Here is a 22545-nt window from a genome sequence, read left to right on the forward strand (position 1 = left end):
CCTTAGTCCCCAAACCTGCCTTCTCCCTGAAACTCCCTGAAAGCATTGGCTCCCCATTCAAATTTAAAAGCAGCAAGAGTGGGGGAGGGATAAATTGGATTGGGATTGGGATTGACATATACACACTCCTATATATAAAATAGATAATTGAAAGAACCTACTGTATAGCACAGGGAACTCTACTCAGTATTCTGTAATGACCTATATGGAAATAGAATCTAAAAAAGAGTAGGTATATGTATAACTGATTCACTTTGCTGTACAGCAGAAACTAACACAAAATTATAAATCAGCTATGCTCCAATAAAAATTATCACTCAAAAAAATAAATAAATAAAAGCAGCAAGAGAAGGGAGTCTGTCCACTAAACAGGGAATGCGTTTGGGGAGACAGGCCCACACTTTGACAGGAAGTTATGCTGGCTGAAATCTACACCCACCCTGGAAGGCCCTGGAGAGACACTGCACTGCCCCTCAAGCTTCTCTCCCATACTCATTTATTGGCTCTCCATAATTTTATTCCGCATTATTAAAGCAGGAGTGACTGGGCGGGCAGGAGGGCCGGACTCCCACATCCTGTGGGCACTGCAGGCTGACTATGACTTTGCAGGCCTGGATCTGAATATCCTCCTCAGGGTGGATGACCAGGGCAAGCAGCCGGTCTGCCAGTCGTGAGTCATCCCCAAAGAGAGCTTCGTGCACAGACTGCTCATTGTAATGCCACTTCACGGCGCGGTAGTGGGGTGAACTCCGGCCCTCACTCAGCCGCTCTGCAAACACCAGTACTTCATGCAGCAGACTCCCGGGCTGTGCGGACTGGAACAGGTTCAGGAAGTTGGAGTGTACCTGTGAGTGGGATGGAGAGAGGGATGAAGTCCAAGGTAAATTCTAAAGTTCCTCCGTCCTCCTATTGCCTCAACTCCCCAATGTACCTAAGTTTCAGATCCAACTGTATAGGAATTTTTTAGTTTTCATTATCATTCTTTAACATAATTTCATTGTGGTCATAAAACATGAGTGATATGATAATATTGATTCAGGGAAATTTGTTGAGACAAATTTTTAGAGCTTAGCATGTGGTTGATTTTTGTAAATATTTTGTGTACTTGAACGGAATGTGCATTTACTAATTGTAGAGTGTTCTGGATATGTCTAATGGCTCAAGCTTATTTGTGTTATTCGCAGCAAGTATAACCTTACTAATTTTAGGTATTTATGTATGAATTGCTGAAAGAATAGTTAAAATCTTCCAAATCTTCCACTGTGGTGATAGATATGTCCATTTTTCTTTCCAATTATTCAGCTGTAGGAATGAAATCCTGCCATTTGTGACAATATGGGTGGACCCAGAGGACATTATGCTAAGTGAGATAAGCCAGACAGAGAAATACAAATACTGCATGGTATCACTTAAATGTGGAATTTTTTTTAAGTCAAACTCACAGAAACAGTAGAAAAGTGGTTGCCAGGGGTTGGGGTGGGGTGTGGGGGAAATAGGGAGAGGTTGGTAAAAGGGTACATACTTTCAGCTAAAAGGTGAATAAGATCCAAGAGTCTAATGCAAACATGGTGAGTACTGTTGATAACACTATTATATAATTGAAATTTGCTAAGAGAGTAGAATTTAAATGTCCTCACCAAAATCAAACAGAATGTGAGGTGACGGATGTGTTAATTAACTAGATGGTGGGAATCCTTTCACAACGTATACCAAATCACCACAACATACACTTTTTTTTAGTATAATTAAGTTTTATATATATATATATATTTAGTTTTTATTGGGGTATAGTTGATTTACTACATATGCTTTAAATACCTTACAAATTTATGTCAATTATACCTCAATAAAACTGAAAAAGAAAAAGCAATTTCCTTATAATTCTATCAAGTTTTGCCATATATATATTTTGAGATTATGTTACTAAGTTCATATAAGTTTAGAGTTGCTTTATCCTTCTGAACTATTATTATGTAGTGACCCTGTCTATTCCTAATAATTATTTTTGTTATAAGTAGTTTTCCCCTAATGTTAAAATACCTACATTAACTTCTGTCACCTGTGTTCTTGACTCTCAGAGTGCAGAAAGTCCCTCAAAGGAAAATCTGATTGTATTGGGAGGACAGAAGAGGGGGTGCTTTGCAATGTATCTAGTGCAGAGGCAGAAAGAGGAACAAGATGATTTTGTGAGGGCTAAGTCTGTCTGAAGAATCCACGATTCTTCCTTTCACAATATCTGAGTTCACATCCATTAGCCCGTCTTTCAGTTCTTTTCTCACCTGGCAGTTGAGAATATCATAGAGAAGGTCGTTCTTCTGCGCCAGGTTGCTCAGCAATTGCGCGGCTTGCACCTGAATAAAGGAAAGGGTAAAGAATGAGAAGACAGGTGGGCCTGAACAGGGAAGACACAAATCTCTGCTCCTCCCTCTAGGTGCTGTGCCAGGGCTGGTCAGGAGGGCAGGGCCTGGGCTCTGGTCCTCAGGCACCTGTGCCAGAATGTAGTCTGACTGCAGGATCTCCATCAAGGCAGGCATCACCCGTCGCAGCTGTGGATGTGCAAAGTCAGGCAGTGGGAGGTTGTTGAAGAGTCTGAGGCCTGCAATGTGCAGCTCCGAGTCCCAGATGGTGGAGATCAGTTCCAGCACCTTGATGGAGTGTTCCTAGGGAGGGGGGAGAGGAGAAGCGTTTTCTACTTTTATATGATAATCCTCAACATTAGCCCAGCCTCTGCCTTCACTCTTCACTGCCCCCGCCCACAAAAACTGAGCAAACCCCACAGACAGTTCCCCACTTTAACTCTCAACGTTATTTGACCTAGTTGACCCCTCTCACCCCCTTGAAAATCTTTCTTCACTTGGCTTCTCCGTCACATGTTTCTTTCCCAGTTCTTCTGCCCAACCTCCTCCTCTATCTTCATCACTCCCTTAGTGATACAGTGTTAAAGACTCACAGACTCAGTGTTAAAAATTATCCATATGCTGATGACTTTCAAGTTTCTATCTCCAGCCCAGACCTCTCCCTAAACTCCAGACTCATATATGCAAGTGCCAGTTCCACTTCTTTCCCAGAATCTTACTAAACCTCTGAGTCAACACATTCCCACTCCCAAACCTGCTCCTTCCACTACCCTTCCTATCTCAGCTGTTGGTTACACCTGCCTTCCAATTACTCAGACCAAAAATCTATGTTCTTCCTTGACTCCCTTCTTTCTCTCACACCCTTTTCCAATCTTTCAGAAAATCCTGTTGGCTCTACCTTCAAAATCTACCAACAGTCAAGACACTTCTCAGCATCCCCCTCTACCACCCTGTTCCAAGCCACCATCACCTCTCCCCCGGGTTTCTGCGATAGGCTCCTTCTCCCTGCTTCCATCCTTGTCCCCTGCATCTATTCTCAGAACAGCAGGCAGGCTGGACTGCTCAAGAGTTCATTCAGGGTAAGAGCTAACGTCCTTACAGTGGCTTACAAGGTCTGACGTGATCTGTCCCTCTCCCCCCATTATTTCTTTGGCCTCATCTCCTATTCTCTCCTTTGCTCCCATGGTTTCCATCACAATGGCCTTAGCTATTCCCTGAACATGCCAGGTACACACCTATCTTAGGTCTTTGCACACGGTGTTCCCTCTGCTTAGAATGCTCTCCCTCCTCAGCTATTCACAGCTCACTCTTACTTCCTTCAAGACTTTGCTTTAATGTCACCTTCTCAGGGAGGCCTTCCCTAACCACCGGCTCCTTTAAGACGGCAGCACCACTCCCATCCCTGCCTCCCTTATCCCCACCTTTATTTTTCCCCTTAGCACTGTCAATATGCAACACACTTTTTGTTTTTAAACTTTTTATTTTCAAACAATTATAAATTCATGGGAAGTTGCAAAAACAGTACAGAGAGGTCCCATGTGCCCTCCACCCAGTTTCCCTCAATAGCTACATCTTAGATAACTACAGTACAGTATCAAAACCAGGAAAATGGTATTAGCACAATGTGTATGTATAGTTCCATGTCATTTTATCACATACGTAGCTTCATGTAACCACCATTGCAATCAACAGATTATTCCATCAGAATCACCATAGATCTCCCTTGTGGGTCCCTTATTAGTCACACTTAGCCCTGCCCATCAAAACCAGCCCTAACCAGCGGCAACCACTAATCTGTTTTCCATCTCTCTAATTTTGTCATTTTTGAGAATGTTATATAAATGGAATCACATTTTGTAACCTTCTGAAATTGATTTTTTCACTCAGTATAATGCCCTTGAGATCCATCTAAGTGGTCGTGTGTATCAATAGTTCATTCCTTTTTATTACTGAGTAATGTTCCATGGTATGGACTACCACAGTTTGTTTAATCATTTGTCTACTGAGAGACATTTTGGTTGTTTCCAGTTTTTGACCATTACAAATAAAGCTGCTATGAACAACTGTGAACAGGTTTTTTGGCAGATGTAAATTTTTATTTCTCCAGGATAAATGCCCCAGAGTGCAATTGCTGGTTTGTATGGTAAAAGAGTTTGTTAAAGAAACTGCCAAACTATTTTCCAGAGTGGCTGGTGTATCATTTTACATTCCCACCAGCAACGTATGAGAGATCCAGTTTCTCTACATCTTCACCAGCATTTGGTATTGTCACTAATTTGGAGTTTAAATCATCTAATAGGTGTAGAGTAATATCTCATTGTGGTACTAATTTGCATTTCCCTAATGGCTAGTTAAATGTTAAACATTTTTTATGTGCTTATTTGCAATTCGTATATCCTCTTCAGTGAAATATCTCCATGTCTTGTGCCCATTTTCTAAATGGATTATTATTGTTTTTGACGTTGAGTTTTGGGAGTTCTTTATATAATCTAGATATGAGTCCTTTGTCAGATATGTGGTTTGCAAATAATTTCTTCCAATCTGCAGTTTGTCTTTTCATCTTCTTAACAGGGTCTTTCACAAAGCAAAAGTTTTTTTAATTTTGATGAAGTCCAATTTATCAATTTTTTCTTTTATAGATTGTGCTTTTGGTGTCATTTCTATGACCTCTTTATCAAGCCCTAGGTCCCAAAGATTTTCTCCTTTGAAATTGCAACAGCACCCCCTTGCAACACCACCCCCATGCCAGCCTTCCTTACCACCCTTCTTGATTTTTCTCTATAGCACTTGCCCCATGAAACACCATATATTTCACTTATTTGTGTATTGCCTGCCTTGCAGACAATATAAGTTCCACTGGGCAGGGATCTTTCCCACTCTGTTCACTGCTGTGTCTCCAGTGCCTAGCATAGTGCTTGGGCACAAAGTACGTGCTCAATATACATTTGTTGAAAGAAAAAAGGAATCTTGGCTTCTGAGCTGCAAGGTGCTTGGGCCTTATTACCAAAGGCAGGTACTCTTACAAGCTATACCTTTGTGAGCCACGTAAGAAGAATGCCAGAAGCCTGGAGTGGGGAGCACAGCATTCCCAATAGTACCCTGCTCCTCCCTGCCCCCACCCCTCAGTAGGGAGTGGCTGCATTCACCCAGAGAGAGGAGAACAGGGGTCAGGTCCTCAGGATACAGACCCTGGGGAAAGAAGGAACAGTGATGCCCAGGCCACGTGCATCAGAATCTTCTGGGGAGCTTGTGAAAAACACAGCTTCCCTGTTGAACTGGACCCTCTGGATGTAATGCCCTGAAATCTTCATTTTTTAACCAGCTTTCCAGGCAATTCTGATATGCTTGAGAATCACAGCCTTAGGGCAACTGAGAGGGTCGAGGGATAAAGTAGAGGCAGCCAGCAAGTGGAGACCTAGAGACCTTTTTTTCCCCAAAAAAGTGTGTTTTTTTGTTGTTGTTGTTAAATTATTTCTTTCTTTCTTTATTTTTGGCTGCGTTGGGTCTTCGTTGCTGCGCGTGAGTTTTCTCTAGTTGTGGCGAGCTGGGGCTACTCTTCGTTGCAGTGCGCGGGCTTCTCATTGCAGTGGCTTCTCTTGTTGCAGGGCATGGGCTCCAGGCGTGCGGCCTCAGCATTTGTGGCATGTGGGCTCAGTAGTTGTGGCTCACGGGCTCCAGAGCGCAGGCTCAGTAGTTGTGGCGCACGGGCTTAGTTGCTCCGTGGCATGTGGGATCTTCCCGGACCAGGGCTCGAACCCGTGTCCCCTGCATTGGCAGGCAGATTCTTAACCACTGCGCCACCAGGGAAGCCCTCCCCAAAAAAGTTTGATGCAAAAAATTTAAAGTGCGAAAATACCAAGTGTCAGGGAAGAAATGATGCACCAGAAACACTCATGCGGGGCTGGTGGAGGGTGTAAACTGATACGGCCCTTCTTGAAAAGCTGGGCATACCTTTCACCCGACCATCCCACTCCTGCATACATGTCCTAGAGAAAGTCTCCCACGTCCACGAGGGAGATGTGTACAAGAAGGCTCATGGCACAATGTGCAAACAACTCAAATGCCTACTCATGGGCAGCTGGATGAATAAGATTGCAGGGTATTCATGAACTAGAACACTATAGAGCAGTGCCAAAGAAGGAAACAGACCAGTCCACATCAATAAGGACGAATCTTTCCATGTTGGAGGGAAAAGGCAAACCGCAAAATACAAACTGCATACTTCCAGATCCATGAAGCTTAAAAACATTCCAACTGGGCTTCCCTGGTGGCGCAGTGGTTGAGAATCTGCCTGCCAATGCAGGGGACACGGGTTCGAGCCCTGGTCTGGGAAGATCCCACATGCCGCGGAGCGACTAAGCCCGTGAGCCACAATTGCTGAGCCTGTGCGTCTGGAGCCTGTGCTCCGCAACGGGAGAGGCCACGATAGTGAGAGGCCTGCGCACCGCGATGAAGAGTGGCCCCCACTCACCGCAACTAGAGAAAGCCCTCGCACAGAAACGAAGACCCAACACAGCCATAAATACATAAATAAATAAATAAAATTAAAAAAAAAAAATTCCAACTATATTTTACCTATTTTTCTCTGCCGTGCCCTGCTAGAAAATGATGACACGTGTATATGGTAAAACTACAAAGAAAATCAAGAAATTGATGAACAAAATGCAGAGGAATGATTGCCTCTGGTGGGGGAGGAGGTGGGGATTAAGGAGGGGCATCTGGGGCATCTAACCAATTGGTCATGTTCTATTTCTTAGCCTGGGTTCTGATTACGTGTGTTTTGTTTTATTGTTATTCTTTCTACCATACACGCATAAAATGTTTGCAAGTTTTGAATATTTTACTTATTTTTAAGTAAAATATTTTGGGAGAGAGATCATTTGCTAGAGAGAGACTTGGAGGTCAAGGAAGATGTTTTTTTGGTTTTGCCTTTTAAGATGGGAAGGAATAGAGCTTGCTGAACACTAATGGGAAGGAGCCGGGGGAGGCCATATCAGACAGAGTTTAATCAAGGAGAGAGGCCCTCAGGGAAGCGGACGGGATCCAGGACTGAGACTAACATTGAACACAGACAGGAAGAAAGCCATTTTTTCATGGCACCAACAGGAAAGCAGGAAAGGATGGGTAACAGGTAAGCCTGGAGGCCTAGTAGCAGGAAGCTGGGGGAACTGACATTTGGTGGCTTATATTTTCTCTGCATGATGGTAGTGAAGACATCAGTGGCCCAGCCACCAGCCTCAGACCAACACGGTGTGGTGGTGTGGTATGATAATATATCTGGTCTTTGTCCCTGATTCCAGGCACAGGGTTCCTAAAATCCTTGCAATTTCCTGATAGGAGTGGTTTTTGTTATTCATAATGAGCCCCTTTCCATGATCCCTGAGTTTATGTAAATGAGGCAACTCAAGGCAACTTTCAGCCCCATACCTGACCTCTGCGGAGAAGAGTGGAACCAGAGATTGAGTTCAATCACCAATGGCCAATGATTAATCAATTATGCCTACATAATGAAACCTCCATAAATACCCCTACACGACAGGGTTTGGAGAACTTCCGGGTTGGTGAACACATCGAGGTGCTAGGAGGGTGACACACCTGGAGAAGGCATGGAAGCCCTTCCCCCATACTCTGCCCTATGCACCTCTTCCATTTGGCTGCTCCGCAGTTATATCTTTTATAATAAACTGGTAAGAGTAAGTAAAGCATTTTCCTGAGTTCTGTGGCTCGTTCTAGTGAATTATCAAGCCTGAGGAGAGAGGGCATGGGAACCTCCCAAATCTACAGCTGGTCAATCAGAAGTGGCGGGGGGGCAGTCTTACAGGACTCAGCCCTAAGCTGTGGGGTCTGTACTAACTCCAGGTAGATAGTGTCAGAATTGAATTGTACGACACCCAGTTGCCGTCAAGAGAGTTGGCTGTTGTCAGAAAGAACTTCGGGAATTTCTGCTGTTTGGGGTTCAGAGATACTCCTAGGGACCTAGCACAGTTTTATCCCGAGATTCAGACTTTTATGACCCTACTGGGAATCTGATCACCATTTCCCCACCTACTTCCAAGGAAAAACATATTTCTGGGTTACAAACTCAGACCCAAACAAACTTCTGGAACATGACCATTCAACCTATGCCCACTAAATGGCCCATGGCTTATGGACATCTATGTGCTCTGCCCCATACTTGTCGCTGGGCCCACCTGGATTTTCAGCCTGAATTTTCTGATGCCAGAGAAAGCTTTAAGTGTGTTCAGAGCTTGGATTTTGACACTGTTGTCCTTGTCATCCAGCATGGAGCCCACCAACATGATGTCATCATTAGTACACGTAGAGGCCTAGAGTGTGCCAGGAGAGATAGAAGAAGCGGGAGAAGCGGGTGTCCTGGTTCCCCCACCCCCCCATGTCACCAAAACCCCTCAACACAACCCCTCCCGCCATCAGCCAGAGAGAGGTCCCAGGACACAGTCTGGCTACTCAAGGGGGAAGGGGGACAGATGTAGCCCCCAGGGGCCAGGCTGGCTGGGAAGGACCTCCTGCTTCCCTTCCCTCACCTCGGACTCCAGCAAGTACACGCAGCGCGTGATACTGTGCAGGATCATGCTCTTGGCGTACTCATCCTGTTTGCACTCCAAGGAGTTGAGGAGCCTCCGGAGCTCACCTGAGTCCCGCCCGCGCTGCTCTCGCTCGATTGCCAGGCCTAGACAGCCACCCCAGCCCAGTTCAGGCTGTGGACTCAGAAGTGATGAAAGACGGGGTTTGGGAAGCGGTGGGAGAGGGACCTGGGGACAAGGCTGCCTTGCCTTTTCTGAAGAAAAGACTTCTTGCTATATGTAGGACCACCATGTACAGTTGAACAGGGTGTGTACTGCACAAGGGCACCACATCTAATGCTGTATTGTTCATATCGTAAGCAAAAAACTTTTGTATGTTTACTATAACAACTTTCTGGCATATGGCAGTAATATGTAGTATTTCATCATAATTGGTATATGGCAATGATATTCCAGCAGATGGCAATACAAAGTCTTGCAGAAGGGGTTCCTTTCTCTACTTTGCACAAAGTTGTCATAGGGACTAGTGGAGGCTCTGAGAATGTAGGTCCCCCAATTTTCCCTTGGGGAGAACTGCTGATGCCAAGTTTCCAAGCAGTGGCTCCTGGATGCCAGAGTGAATGTAGAATTTAGAAACCTGCCAGATGACTCCTGAGGAGGCACTTGAGTGCCACCCACTACCTGGGGAGCCTGCGCTAGCATCTCTAGGGTGGCTCTGAGAGAGATGGGGTGAGAAAGGGGAAGGAGAGAGGAACGTGGAGGAGTCCCCTTGGGGCCCTCCCACACGGGAGACCTGGGGAGTAGGTACCTCCTGGGGCCGAGCCCTCTCCCCAGGGCGGGGACACTCACGGGCGACGCAGATGGGTGAGGCAGAGCAGAGGGGCGGTTGACATCTTATGCCGGCCCTGATGGCCTTGTAGAGCAGGTAGATGGCCCCAGCGGCTGTGGCCAGGCTCACTACACCTTTGCAGATGTCCATTTGCCCCAGGCGCTGGGGGATGCAGCACATGCCCGAGGCACCTAGCAAAGGCCTTCCGGAACCAGAACTCTAGCAGGGCCAGGAACCAGGGCACCAGAATCAGAACCTGGGCAACAAAGGAAACTGGGGAAACAGTGGGATGGAGGGTGGTGGTCGGGAAACAGGGCAGCCAGGGAGCTTCAGAGGCTGCAGGAAACAAAGCTTAAGACTCCAGGGGAATAAAAGGTCTGTGGGCAGGAAGGTCCTTCACATCCCTCTTTTTTAGGGGAGCCAGGTTGGTGGGGCCCCAGCAGGCGGCTCCAGAGGCTACCTTTCCTCCATTAGATGGCAGCAGAGGCCCAATTTATGGGCGGGGGCCTTTGGAAGTTTTGGGGGGGTTGGGGTATGCCCACTGGCAGCCCTGTTCCCTCACTTCCCTTGTCCCCCCATCTTTGATCTCTTCACCATAGATCCACTTCTGAGCCTTGGGGCGTTTCTGCAGGCAGGGCCTCCCCGCTTCCATCACAGGATGAAGAGGAGGCAAGTACCTTACAAAGTTTTGCAGAGTCTCGAGGCAAATCCATCATTTTCCAGCATCTGCATGTTCCTCTCTGTGTATATTTACCTGTTGACCAAAAGCTCCTGAGGGCAGTTGTCTCTGCGTCTCCAACATCCAGCACAGAGTCCTGCACTTAGTAGATGCTCAAGTTATGACTTCTGTCATTCTTTGAGGACTTGAGGAGAGAACAACGTCAGAGAATCTGGATACGGGGGCTCCAGGCCCATTTAACCAGTGTGACTCTGGAGGAGAAGGGGACTGCCCTTGCCTCGACCTCAGTTTCTGTATTTGTAACCTGAGGGGATCCATTCTAAATCTCCAGGGTTAAACCTGGGGTAGGTCTGTGCCATTAAACCATGGCGGCCTAAATCTGAGAGTATATTACCCCATACCCCACAACATACACACAGGGTGGGATGGGCTTTGAGGCCTCCTCTGGAGTCAGAAAATGCCACCACCCTGGAGGATGAGAACCCAACTTTGGAGGCCTCAGTCTCCACCACCTCCACCACTAGGATGGGGCAGGTGAGACCAGACCCTTCCCTTCTTCTCCTCCCCCCACCCCCAGTGTCCCCACACCCTCTGGCCTCACCTTCCGGTACAGAGCAGGGAGGAGCCCAAGCCAGGCTCAGACCCAGAGCCAGCACTGAGCGTAGATGCACCAGAACAGGGCTTCAGCTGCCTGGTCTTGAGCTCCTATTGGAAGGCTCTGGGCCGTGGGCTGCACCTGGGTTTGCAGGAGGTGGGGAAATAGGGAAACGGCATCCCCACGGATGCTGCAGCCAGCCAGGTCTGTCCACTCAGAGCCTTCGTCCATGTCACCCTAGGCTGCAGGCAACATTCCCGGGGGCCATTCTCTTCCTTTCTTCCCTCCCATCCCCAGCCCTCCTCAAGGGTCATTCCTGGCACTCTACACAGCCCCAAGGTGGATGTATGGTCAGGCCATTCAAGATGGCTGTTCTCTTGCTCTTAGTACATCCTCTGCTCGACCAGTCCGTTCCACCCGCGCCCTACTCATGTGAACATGTTTGCCCCCTGCCCCAGCTAGCGACTGATTTAATCCCTGCTCTACCTGCTAATTTATTAAAGGGAAACATCTGCCCTCGTGATGGTCGTTAATCTGAGGGGCTGTGACGGATGTGCCCCAGCTGGTTTCCCTGGTAACTGATAAGCCAACCTGACGTCAATTCTCCCTATAAATAGTAGCCTCCTTCTCCCCCCGAGTAGCGAAGATTTCTGCCATGGCCTGCCTGCCTGCCAGCCATAATCGGTGGGGTGTTGCCATAATCGGTGGGTCTTAACCTTTTGCTTAAGACGCCCCTGTCCAATAAACCACTGATGTCTTTGTCGCTGTCTCCAGACTCTTTCTTCAATCTTGAGGCTGGGCAACTACAAGGCTTTCAGGACTGCACGGTGCAGCCCAACGACTGGGGAGCCGGCCAGGAGGCTGAAGAAGCTACCGAGATGTCGTGAAGTAAGGACAGGGAATGGAAGGTTGCAGGGGTGATCCTGAGGTGGCCGTCCACTAGCCTATGGGGCCCTGTGGCAGCTGACTACCATGAGAGGTGTCTTTCTCTTCCATTATATTGATTCTCTTCCACTCTGTTAACTTCAGAGCTTCTTTCCAGTTTAAAAGTAGCAGCCCTATGCTGGTGGCTCATCTGACTGCACGGGGATGGCTGGTGAATACAGACCAAACGCAAGGACCTGGATTATCTACAAAAGACAAGCGTACCCCCAGCCTCTCACCCCTAAACAATTAGACACAGGCTTTAGGGGATATTAATTCAGGGACAGTCTTGTGAATTGGACATGGCCAGTAACCTGGAAAAGTTTGGTTGGGGCCTGTGCTACAGCAAAATAAGAGTACCCTTGGGCTTCTGACCCCTGCTATGGAAGCAGGCAGAGCAATGATATACAGTATGATGGAACAACAGCTATATGCAGCTTACAACAGGTGGAAGACATTACAAAAGGCCTACCCGAGTCATCTAGCGATGCAAAAAACCACTATTTGGGGTCTAGGACAGCTGTGTGTATACAGGACCCCACGGACATCAATAGTGACAAAGGAATCCACTTTACCAGTCATGAAGTTCAGGAATGGGCTGATAAAAATGACACACACTGGCATTTCCACCTGCTTTACGACCCCACTGCTGCCAGGCTAATGGAAAGGATGAAAGGATTACTTAACAATTGAGATGAAAACCCGCTCTCTCAACAGGTGGACCAGAGGTTCACTCAAGCTCTATGAACTGTAGCTGAACATCCCAGGAGCAATCATCCCAGGGCCATGTTAACCCAGAGGCAACTAGTCAATACAATCCAAGTTCAACTGTTGACCACCGAAAGACCGCTGCCAACTATCTCTCAGGACAGTAACTCACTTTTGCCTTCGCTACCTTCGCTACAGGATCTACCCCCAGAGGAACACACTATCAAATAGTCCTGGGACTGGCAGGTAAATCTCTGGTGGTTTGCGTTTGCTGTCCCATGGGGAATAGGATTGGAAAGGGATTTACAGATTTCACCTGGTTTATACCTGGCCCCACCTAAGACTACTAAGGTAGTTAATCCAGGCTCCCACTGGAGAAAGGCACCATTATATTAACCCTGTGGGCTGTTCTTATACTGCCTCGCCGGCATGAATTCGGCACCATGAATGTCTCTGTTGCTGTCCCGGGCTCTTTCTTCAGTCTAAGGCTGGGCAACTATAAGGCTTACAGGCCTGCAGGGTGCAGCCCAACAGTGGGTGACTACACGGACTCCCTGTAGTGAAGGGTGACAGAGGCCCCTGGAGGCCCCCCCACTACCATGGGACCACCTATCAAGCTCCATGAACTCCGGGCAGAAAATGGCTGCCTGAAGGGACTGTTTTAGGTTCCAAGGCTCCCCTGGTGGATCTGAGGATTGGTCCTTCTCTGAGGCGGAACCCAGAGCTACTGGCCTCCCCAGTCCATGGAGCTGATCCTGCAACCCTCACGTTCTAAGCAAATGCAGTACTCACCTGCTCTTTAAAGATCTCCAAAGAAGGAGAGTTCTTTCTTGGCTCTAACTTAACTCCCTCTTGCTATATATACCTAAGTCCATTCCTTTGGGTTCTGCCCTCAAATGTTTTGGATGCATTAGAAGCAGAGGCATCCCCAGTGTGACATTTTTGCTAGTCCACAGCACGATTTAAAAAAAAAAGGAATGTGTATTCATTGGTGGAAAGTCAAGGACTGTCCTTTCTTTGGAGTAACTGCTTTTGTTTTTTGTTTTAAATTTATTTATTTATTTTTGGCTGTGCGGGGTCTCGGGCTTCTCTAGTTGCGGTGAGTGGGGTCTACTCTTCATTGCGGCACGCAGGCTTCTCATTGCGGTGGCTTCTTATTGCGGAGCACGGGCTCTAGGCACGTGGGCTTCAGTAGTTGTGGCTCGTGGGCCCTAGAGCGCAGGCTCAGTAGTCGTGGCCCACGGGCTTAGTTGCTCGTGGCATATGGGATCTTCCCGGTCCAGGGCTCAAACCCCTGTCCCCTGCATTGGCAGGCGGATTCTTAACTGCTGCAGCACCAGGGAAGCTCCCGGGAGTATCTGCTTTTGATTCAGATGATGTCTGTTTTCTTTTGAGGAGAATTAAAATGTACTTGCTTTTGTGAAATGATGGTGACAACAGATGATAGTGAATGTTCTTAGGGAGCATAAATGAAGGCTGCAGCTCTTTGTGAGAACTTGGATTTTGTTTTTCTGTCAAATTCAAAAATTTGGAATATTGGCTAGAGAGAAGTCTGAGATTCCATATACACACAGCCAACCCCAAGTTTCTTACCTGCCCTCACCAAGGCAAAAGGACACGGGCTGCCCTAGTACACACCTCTCTGCCATCTGCACCAGCTTTTCTACCTTTAAGGCTGATGTTCCCATCACGTTAGGTGCAGTTTATTTAGTGAGTGAGAGCGTGGGCTCAACCCAGACTGCCGGGGTTCAAAACCAGCTCAGCTACTGACCTAGCTTTGTAATCTTTTTGTGCCTCATTTTCCCCACCTGTAAAATGGGAATAATAATACCTACCTCTTGGGTTTGAGAGGATTAAATACTTGGAACAGTGCCCAGCACACAGAGCTCACCAAACGTGACAATAATAATTACTATTATAAGCAGGTTTCACCTGGACAAAAATGTTGGGCGTGGCAAGGCAGTGAGCACACAGACGGTGAGGCCTGAAAGGCACATTATTCAGCCCCTTCCATTCACCCTCTACCCTTCCCACTCTGGTCGTCTTCAAGCTAATCAATCTCAACTCCTGTAACCCATTTACTTGCCTTGAACAACTTTGGAGCCCTCTTTGAACCCCCCTCCCCCATCAAATTCCTAAACCAGGAGCGCTACGGGGATCCAGCCCGTTCCCCCAAGCTACTTTGTTCCTGAAAACCATCCTCCCACCTGTAAAACCCTCAGACTACCTGCTTCTTCTATCAGGACTCTGGTAATGGGTGTTTCAGCCTAGTTAATTAGAGGAGCCTAACACGCTATTGGGGACCTACTGTGCAAGTAGGCCGTTAAGGAGGGGGACCCCGGAGGGGCCCGGCGCTTGCATGCACAGGAGAAGCTAAGGGGAAATTAGCCTACTCTCTAATGAAAAGCCCGTTGGAGTCCGACGAGCTTGGTTTAGGCAAGTTCCATGATCTGAGTCTCAGTTTCCTCCTCCGGAAAACCTGCCTGCTACACGGAAGTGCGCTGTCAGAACTGAATGAGAGAATGTACGTTGTGACTCTCGGTGAACAGCGGAAGCTCAGCACGTGCGAGCTGCCCCCGCAGAAAGCCAGAAAGCCGAGAGATGAAAGTCTGGGGGACAGCCCGTGCCCTGACAGGGATCCCACGCTCTCCAGGACCGTGCCCTCCCCAGCTCGTGCTTACCCCGGCCCAGGACCAGACTGGGGGGCCTCTCGGCAGCTCGTGACTCCGGCGAAGGAGTGGGGACTGGAAGAAACGCGGCAAACCCGGGGAGCGAAGGGGGCGGCGCCCTCACAGAAGGATTTCCGACTGTGGGGCGGAGGCCGCGCCTTTCCCCGCCCCGAGCCTCCCCCCATCTTGCCCTCCCTCCCCGGACTACTCCCCGCCCACCACCCCCCGCACCTCTCCCCCCGGCGCATCCGGCGGCGGGCACAGGATGTTCTTTCGCTCCGGTCCCCCCCACCCCCGCCCCCGCTCTCACTTTCCCTTCGCTCCCATCCCCCACTCCCGCCGCGCCCGGCGCCGGCACCTTGTTTAACTCCTTCTCTCCCGCGCTCCGCGGGGCTCGGCGCGCCCTGGGGTCCTACCCTTCCCGCCCACCCCCAGGACACGGAGCACGCCCGAGGGCTGCCCGGGAAGAAGCGGGCCTAGGCTGAGCGCTGGGCCTCGGTTCTCCGGATCCACTGGCCTGTCGGGAGTGAAGGGGTGAAGAGTGATCCCAGGAACTGAAGCCGGCGTTCTCCGGACCCCGCCAGCTCACCGGTGCCGGGTGGGCTGGGGATGGGGTGCCCGCAATCCGGCGAGTCCCGCGCCCGAGGGGGGGACCAGGTGGGCAGGGTTAGCTCCAGGCCCGGCGTGGATCAGCGGGGTCGAGGACCCCAACCTCATACTCTACCCGGGTTGGGATAAGAAGGGGCCCGGGTCTCCGGGAGAGGATGGAGAGAGGTCACGCCCCTCACGTACACGTCACTGTTTCCAAGGCAACCAGGGGCGGGGACGCGGGCTGGAGAAGATGAGACCTTAGCGAAAGGAGACTGCTAGAGACTTTGTGTCACGGGTGCGGGTGGGGAGGCGGCGTGGGCGGCCTTGTCAATCTTTGCTTCTTCACTCGCTGATGCTCCAAGAAGCGAAGGGCAGGACAGGTTCCGTTCACTCGTTCATTCGACAGACGTTCATTGAGCTTGAACTATGCTTGGCGCCATGCTTAGGCACGGGGTTCTGGCGGCGCTGGATCCGAACCCTGCACTCACCGGTTATTGTGAGTTAGTGTAGGGTGGCCATGCATTCCGGGTTACGTCCGTGGAACTGGTGTAAGTGTTAATAGTGTCCTTTTACTCGCTTAGAAATGTCTTAGTGGTGGGGGGCGGTAGTTAAGGAATCCTGTCCCCCAATTCAAGGAAAGCTCCCACGGCGCAGGGAAGGAAGACAAGCTATTGTCTGCTCACTTTGCAACGGGCACTTTGTAGTCTCTGTAATCTTTGCCTCTCATTCCGCAAGGTAAGTATCTCTAGCACCTTTTACAGATGGAGATACTGGCTCAGAAAAGTTGAGACTTGCCCAAGGCCAAACAGCTAAGTGCTGGAACCAGGATCCAGACCCAACTCTATGTGGCTTCCAAAATCCAAGTGCCCTATCTTATTCTTCCTTCTCAAAACAGATGATATTAAGTAAGTAAATAAATAACACTGTCTCTGCCATGAAGGAGCTTATAATCTTTGGGGTTGAAAATACTACAGGACATAATGAAGCAATAAAATATAGGAAAGAATGAAGGCAGCTCATGAGGCTCAGAGGGAAGTTGATGACAACACGATCCAAGTGGGGTGGAGACTATCAGAGACTTTGAGCTGGGTTATGAGGTGTGATGGGGCCAGGATCACTGGGCGTGCGTGTGTGTGTGTATGTGTGTGTGTGTGTGAGATGTGGTGCCAAAAAAGAACAACGTAAGGGCATCAGAGTAGCGACCCAGAGTTAGGCAGGCTGGAATCTCCAGTGACAAGATCCCTCTGTAAACCCCAAAGCCACTGGTTGCACCCACTCTTCTCTGCCCTCCACCCTCCTCGGTGGTGTTCTGTTTCTTGCTGGCTCCCAGCAGGCAGCTACCCTCTTTCCACTTGACACTCAAGGTCTTTGCAGTTAGTATTGGGCACAAACCCCGATGTTAATTTGGATGTTAATTTGGACGTCAGCTTCTCTCTTCCCCACCCCTCTCTGAAGATTCTGGGAAGTTTAAAAACCAGGGCTGGGACTTCCCTGGCGGTCCAGTGGTTAAGACTCAGTGCTTCCACTGCAGGGGGCGCGGGTTTGATCCCGATCCAGGTCGGGCGGGGGGGGGGGGGCGTGGGGGGTGGGGAACTAAGATCCTGCATGCTGCGCGGTGTGGCCAAAAACAAAAACCAGGGCTGTTCAAAACAAAAGGGCCTGCGTGAGCATCAGGAAGCCAATAGGCTTCATGAGAATGGGGACACCAAGCCAGGAAAGAGAACTGGGTGGAGAGCAAGCACAACCAAATGGATTGCACACTTGAGGAACATTGGCTCCCCTCCTGCTATGCATCAGGCCCTGTGCTGGACTCTGGGGTCTGGGTACACCATGAATGAGTGTGGGCCCCTTCATATGGAACACACAGGTTAGCAGCTGGTGTACCCAGTGTGCTTGGTTGAGGAGTCTGAAGTTGATAACACACACAATAAACAGTGTTTGAGAAAGATAATTCCAGCAGGGTGTGTAGGAGGAAGGAAAAACCTGGGTCAGAAAGGACAGTGTGGCAGTGACTGTGGGAATTTGGGCCAAAGGTGGAATCTACAGGGTTGGAAAGGAAGGGTAAGTGAAGAAAGTAACAGATAATACATGTTGTAATAAAAGCAAGAAAGGGAAGAATTTGGTAATAGATCAGATATAGGACAGTGAAGGAGGGAAAATAGATAAGAATTAATCCTCCTTCATGATGAGTTTGGGAGGTGGGAGGGTCACCGTGGGAAAGGGGGTGGAGCTGGTGTGAGGGACCTGAGGGTGAGATCAGTCACTCCTAGGCCATGTGAGGGCAGGTGTCCTGTAGGTGACTGGACTTGGAGATAGGGAAGACCTGAAGGGTAGTGGCCGCCTTGTAAAAGAGTGTCCCCGTCACTGTGGGTATGCAAACAGCTTCAGAACATTGGCCTGGGATATTGTGGACAGATTTCATACATCAGGTAGAAGGTTGGAGTCGACAACAATGAAAGTGCCTCCTGCCTGAGGGATTTGGTGAGCGTTGGCTGGGTGAGCACATGTGTAGGAAGTATGCCTGTATGTGTGGGAAGATGGTTGGCAACCATCTCCTCAATTTTGGCTAAAGAAGGTGCCAGTGATGCCTGGGAAGCGGGGGTTGAGGCCCAGGTGAGGCACTTCAGCAGCCTGGGATCCCTCCCCCAGCTCCACCTTGGAAGGCCCTGGAGCCCAGGACTGTGCTGCCTGCCAGGCCTTTCCTGGAACTTGGCAGAGGAGGGAGCCCCTCCCTGCCTGCCCTGGCACACTCCAGGCACACGGTGTCCCCAGGGGCACCTTGCAGACACCCCAGGAGACTGGGGCATGGGACAGGTCCCCACCCTCGCAGGAAGAGTCCTGCTCTGGGCTGACTTCTGAGCTCCCTGCCCTGGGGCTGTCATCCTCACAATGGCCCCACCAGAAGGCAGGAGACAGCAGGCGCAGAGGAGGAAGGAGAAGCTTTGTGGCTGGGTGGCAGGATTCGCGGGTCTTTGTTGTGGCTTTGGGTGGGAGGGTGGGTAAGGCAGAAAAGCAGGGTCTCAGGCTTCAAAGCACCTCCCCACCTGCTTCTCCTTCCCGCTGAGGAAATCTTCAGGGGCCTAGTGGTTTTGAGGGGAGGGGACAGGAAGAGACTCTGAGCTCTGGGTCAGCTGAGCACAGAGATGGGGAAGATCTTCTTGCCCTATAATCCCATTTCTCCCAGCATCCTCTTCCTCTGCTCCCCACCACCGTAGACCAAATTTCTACTTCCATCTGCAACTAAGGGTTACATCCCCCACGCCAAGACCTAGAGAAGCCTCCCAGAGTGGTGGGGGAATGCGACAACGCGTACCCAGCAGCTGTCTGGTGGGCCACACCTGCCGGGTGGGGTGAGGAGAGTGCCCCTCCCAAGTGGGCAGAGCCTGCTCTGCTCGGGCTGGGGGCCGCGAAACGCTTTAATGGAGGGGCGAGAAGGCAGAGGGATGCGCAAACCGGCCACGTGGAGGTCCCGAGCGACAGGCAGGGCGGGAGCCGGGAAGCGGGCCGTGCGCTCGCCCCTCCCGCTCGAGGGAGCCTCCGAGAGTCGGGTCGTCGCTGACCGCAGGCTGCAAGAGCGGTTGATCTGGTGAGCGAGCACACCCACTTACCCAGCTGCTGAGTCAGGCTGTTCTCGCTCCCCGCTCGCTCGCCCGCCCGCCCGCTCGGGACATTGTGTTCCAGCCCCGGCGCGCTGGCACCGGGCCCAGGCGCTCACACCAGCCTCCTCGCCCTGTTTGTGCTCGCGGCTTGCGCTCGGCGCGCAGCTTCCCCGCCGCCGCCGCAGCCCTGCGAGCGCGCGCTGGGGCCAGGCCAGGCGCGGGCACCCGGGACGGCCGGGGGCTGGTGCGCAACCCCTGGGACGCGCGGCCCTGACCGGTCACCGGCCTTGGCGCAACCAGACCACTCCATCTCCCACCTGAGCCCCGACTTGGATCCCCAGGCGTGTGGGGGGCCCGGGGCAGCACAATCGGGAAGGGGTGGGGGCAGGTGTTGGTAGCTCCATGCAAGAGAAGGAGTCGCCCAGGCTGCCGCCCAAGCCCCACCAGCGCTCAGTCCAGGAGTCTGGAGGAGGATAGCAGGGAGTGCGTCAGCCCCAGACTTGGGAGACCTGGGATGTAGTCACGTGACAACGGAAGCCCGCTAGAGGGGGCCAACTCAAGCCATCTCCCCGAGGAGCCTCCCTGTTCCTCCGACCCCTTCCCTGATTGATCCTTTCTTCACACAAGCCTGGAGACTCCAGGGATTCCCAGGGGCTGGCAAACCAAGCCCAGCTCTTTTGGATAGCTTGGGAATCCCCTGGCAGGATGCCAGGAGTAGGAAGAGCCTGGACACTAGCGAGTGGGAGTGGGCGGCAGGGTGGAGGAAGACGACCCCAAACCCGAGCCTGACCCCTCCCTTTCTCCAGCCCAAACCCGGATTTATTCAGGGCCACGTCTTCTCCTCATCCATCCTTCTGCAGAAAGACGTCCCTGAGCGCTGGTCCTGAAGTTTCCACCATCTCTGAACCAAGGAGGGGACAATGGACTTACATACTGAGCCCCTACCATATGGAAGGCTCTGTTAGGTCCTGCTAAGGATGTCATTAAGAAGTTTATGACACAATTCCTAAAGTCGTTTCTTCTCCCTCCTTCCAAACTTCACAGTTTCCTGTGCCCCTTCCCATGCCAGGAGGGCCCGTCCTCCATGTCTACCCATCTCTCAAGCTCCAGCTCATAAAGTCTGCTTGGAACAGCGCCAGCCAAATCTGATTCCTCTCTCCTCTGAAAGCCCAGCACACTCAGTCTGTACCTTTCTCAGGACACAGCATGTGGCCTGTCTCATATTCTAGTGATCTGTTTACTAATCCTGTTCTTTTAACCAGATTAGAAAGTCCTTGAGGTAGAAACAAAGTCTGCTTCTTTGAGGCCTCCCCCCATGGCTTGAGCTCATCCCCCACAGGCCAAGCTTGGCACTGGAGTTGATGTTCAATAAATGCTGGGTGTATTGAAATGATTTCCTGCCCTTGGGCAGTTTGCAGACCAGTTGAAGAGACAAACACATGGCATGTGAGGTTAAATAATAACCCAAGCCAGCAGGTGGTGAGTACCAAATGTGTTAAGAGCTATAGGGACTCAGTAGGAAGGAGGTGGTGATATGGGAGAAAGATCCCAGGAGGTTCTAGGCCTTGAGCTCTGTGTGTGGAGGAGGAGAGAAAAGGCGTGGAGGTGACTCAGTCTGGTTGACATCACCACAAACCAGCCTCCACGTCAGGCACTTCACATACATTATCTCTAATATTTAAGGGAGAGGGGTAGGTTTGGGAAGAGTGGAGGGGACAGTACCCAAGCCAGACCTGCCCAGAGCCAGTCAGAGCGTAGAGGCAGCCTTGGATCTGGCTGCACCCCACCCTCACTCCCCGGGCACTGCCTGTTCCCTGGCCTGCCACTCCTACATACTACACCCAAGAGAGCTGCCCAGCACTGCCCAGCTCTGGATGCACTCTGGTCCCACCCTGGTAAGCAACTGGCTGTGTGACCTTGGGCAAGGCACTTCCTTCCCTACACCTCCCTGTCATCTGTACCTCCGTTGCAGCACTTACAGGCTGTGATTCTGTGAGTCAGTGTCCAAGTGATGCTTGCCACCTTCCCTGATGTGACCTGGGCTGCTGTGCCTCTCCCCTGCCCCTGACACCTCCCCTCCCCCCCCTCCCCGCCCCCTTGCTCCCTCCCAGTCTGGAGCTGCTGAGAGGAACACTGGGTACAGAGTGTGAGCAGGGATAGTAGGTTTCCTGTGGTTGCAAAAGGAACATCGGGACTTTCCCTGCTGTGGGAGAAGTGGGGGAGGAGGAGGCAGGGCCAACCTCGAAGGAACCTCTGCTCTCTTCCCTCCCCTCAGTGCTCCCAGCTCTGAAAAAGGCTGGTACAGTTTGTTACGCTGGGGCCGGAATGTACCGTGTGTTTCATATGGCCTCTTTCCAGTCCTACACTGGCTGCTTTATATTTATACTTCCTTCTTCAGCCGTGGCATCCTGCTGCCTGTCACCCCTGCTCTCATCTGTCTACCTCCCACCTGGGCTCCCGCACCCACCATGGGTCAGACCTTGGGATCTAAACTCTTCTGGGAGGTGAGGGTGGGGTGCAGAGTGAGCCCTGGAGGAGAGAAGTTGGACACGGGAAGGTTGAAGCCTCCAGTCCCCTTCTCTCTCTCCCATCAGCCAGCCCGAAACAGCCTCCAAGGCCATGGACACTCCAAGTTGGGTCCGAAGGTTCTCTGGGCCTCTGAGGCTCCTTGCCACCCTGTTTTCCCGAGCACTTCAGCAGCTATGCCTGAGCCCAGCTAGAGAAGTGAGCTGAAGGCTCTATTGAAGTTGCCCCCCACACCCACCCCAAAAGCTTGGCAGACCTGTTAACCCTTGATCCTCCCCCATTGGTCACAGAGAACACAGCGGAGGTGGGAGGTGGGGGAGGGGTATCCTACCACCCCCCAACCCAGGAGTCACACGTTCCTAACAGAGGCTGCAAAACGGAATTTGACACTTGGTGACATAATGATTTTTGAGTGGTGACCACTCTAATCTCCTCAAGGTGGCTTTGATATCCAGAGATCGATACGTTTATGATCTGGCTTTCCTCCCCCAGGAGCACGTGATATTATTATTCACGATAATAGCTC

At 50.8% G+C, this 22545-nt stretch overlaps 1 protein-coding gene and 1 long non-coding RNA gene across 8 annotated transcripts; one reads left to right on the plus strand and one right to left on the minus strand.

The window, feature by feature from the left end:
- Positions 1-276: 276 nt before the first annotated feature.
- Positions 277-15487, minus strand: ARMC12 (armadillo repeat containing 12). 7 transcript variants are annotated; one of them, XM_036870353.1, is made up of 9 exons: positions 15316-15487; positions 11009-12583; positions 10483-10591; positions 9749-9947; positions 8900-9045; positions 8549-8683; positions 2487-2660; positions 2280-2351; positions 277-845 (listed from the first exon to the last, which is right to left on the minus strand). In XM_036870353.1, exons 3-9 carry the CDS (start codon positions 10528-10530, stop codon positions 516-518), a joined length of 1104 nt encoding a protein of 367 aa, XP_036726248.1. In that variant the 5' UTR covers positions 10531-10591; positions 11009-12583; positions 15316-15487; the 3' UTR covers positions 277-515. The 7 variants fall into 7 exon arrangements, with proteins under 7 accessions (XP_036726248.1, XP_036726246.1, XP_036726245.1 ...); XM_036870351.1 differs by lacking the exon at positions 15316-15487 and having other exon boundaries at positions 11009-12095; positions 12399-13727; XM_036870350.1 differs by lacking the exon at positions 15316-15487 and having other exon boundaries at positions 11009-13727.
- Positions 15488-16192: 705 nt separating this feature from the next.
- On the plus strand, positions 16193-20886 carry LOC118904364. The gene is made up of 3 exons (XR_005021972.1): positions 16193-16442; positions 16656-16799; positions 20538-20886. It is a non-coding gene; the product is annotated as an uncharacterized LOC118904364 (long non-coding RNA).
- Positions 20887-22545: the final 1659 nt, after the last annotated feature.

The sequence above is a fragment of the Balaenoptera musculus genome, chromosome 11 (assembly GCF_009873245.2).
Source record: "Balaenoptera musculus isolate JJ_BM4_2016_0621 chromosome 11, mBalMus1.pri.v3, whole genome shotgun sequence".
Classification (NCBI taxonomy): Eukaryota; Metazoa; Chordata; class Mammalia; order Artiodactyla; family Balaenopteridae; genus Balaenoptera; species Balaenoptera musculus.

Excerpts from the sequence above, each read along its gene's own strand:
- ARMC12 (XM_036870353.1), bottom strand. The coding sequence starts at position 10,530 with ATGTTGGAGACGCAGAGACAACTGCCCTCAGGAGCTTTTGGTCAACAG. Across the intron at positions 9,948-10,482 it reads CAGGAGCTTTTGGTCAACAG|AGTTCTGGTTCCGGAAGGCC; the intron begins GTAAATATACAC and ends TGGCCCTGCTAG. Across the intron at positions 846-2,279 it reads ATGATATTCTCAACTGCCAG|GTACACTCCAACTTCCTGAA; the intron begins GTGAGAAAAGAA and ends TCCCACTCACAG.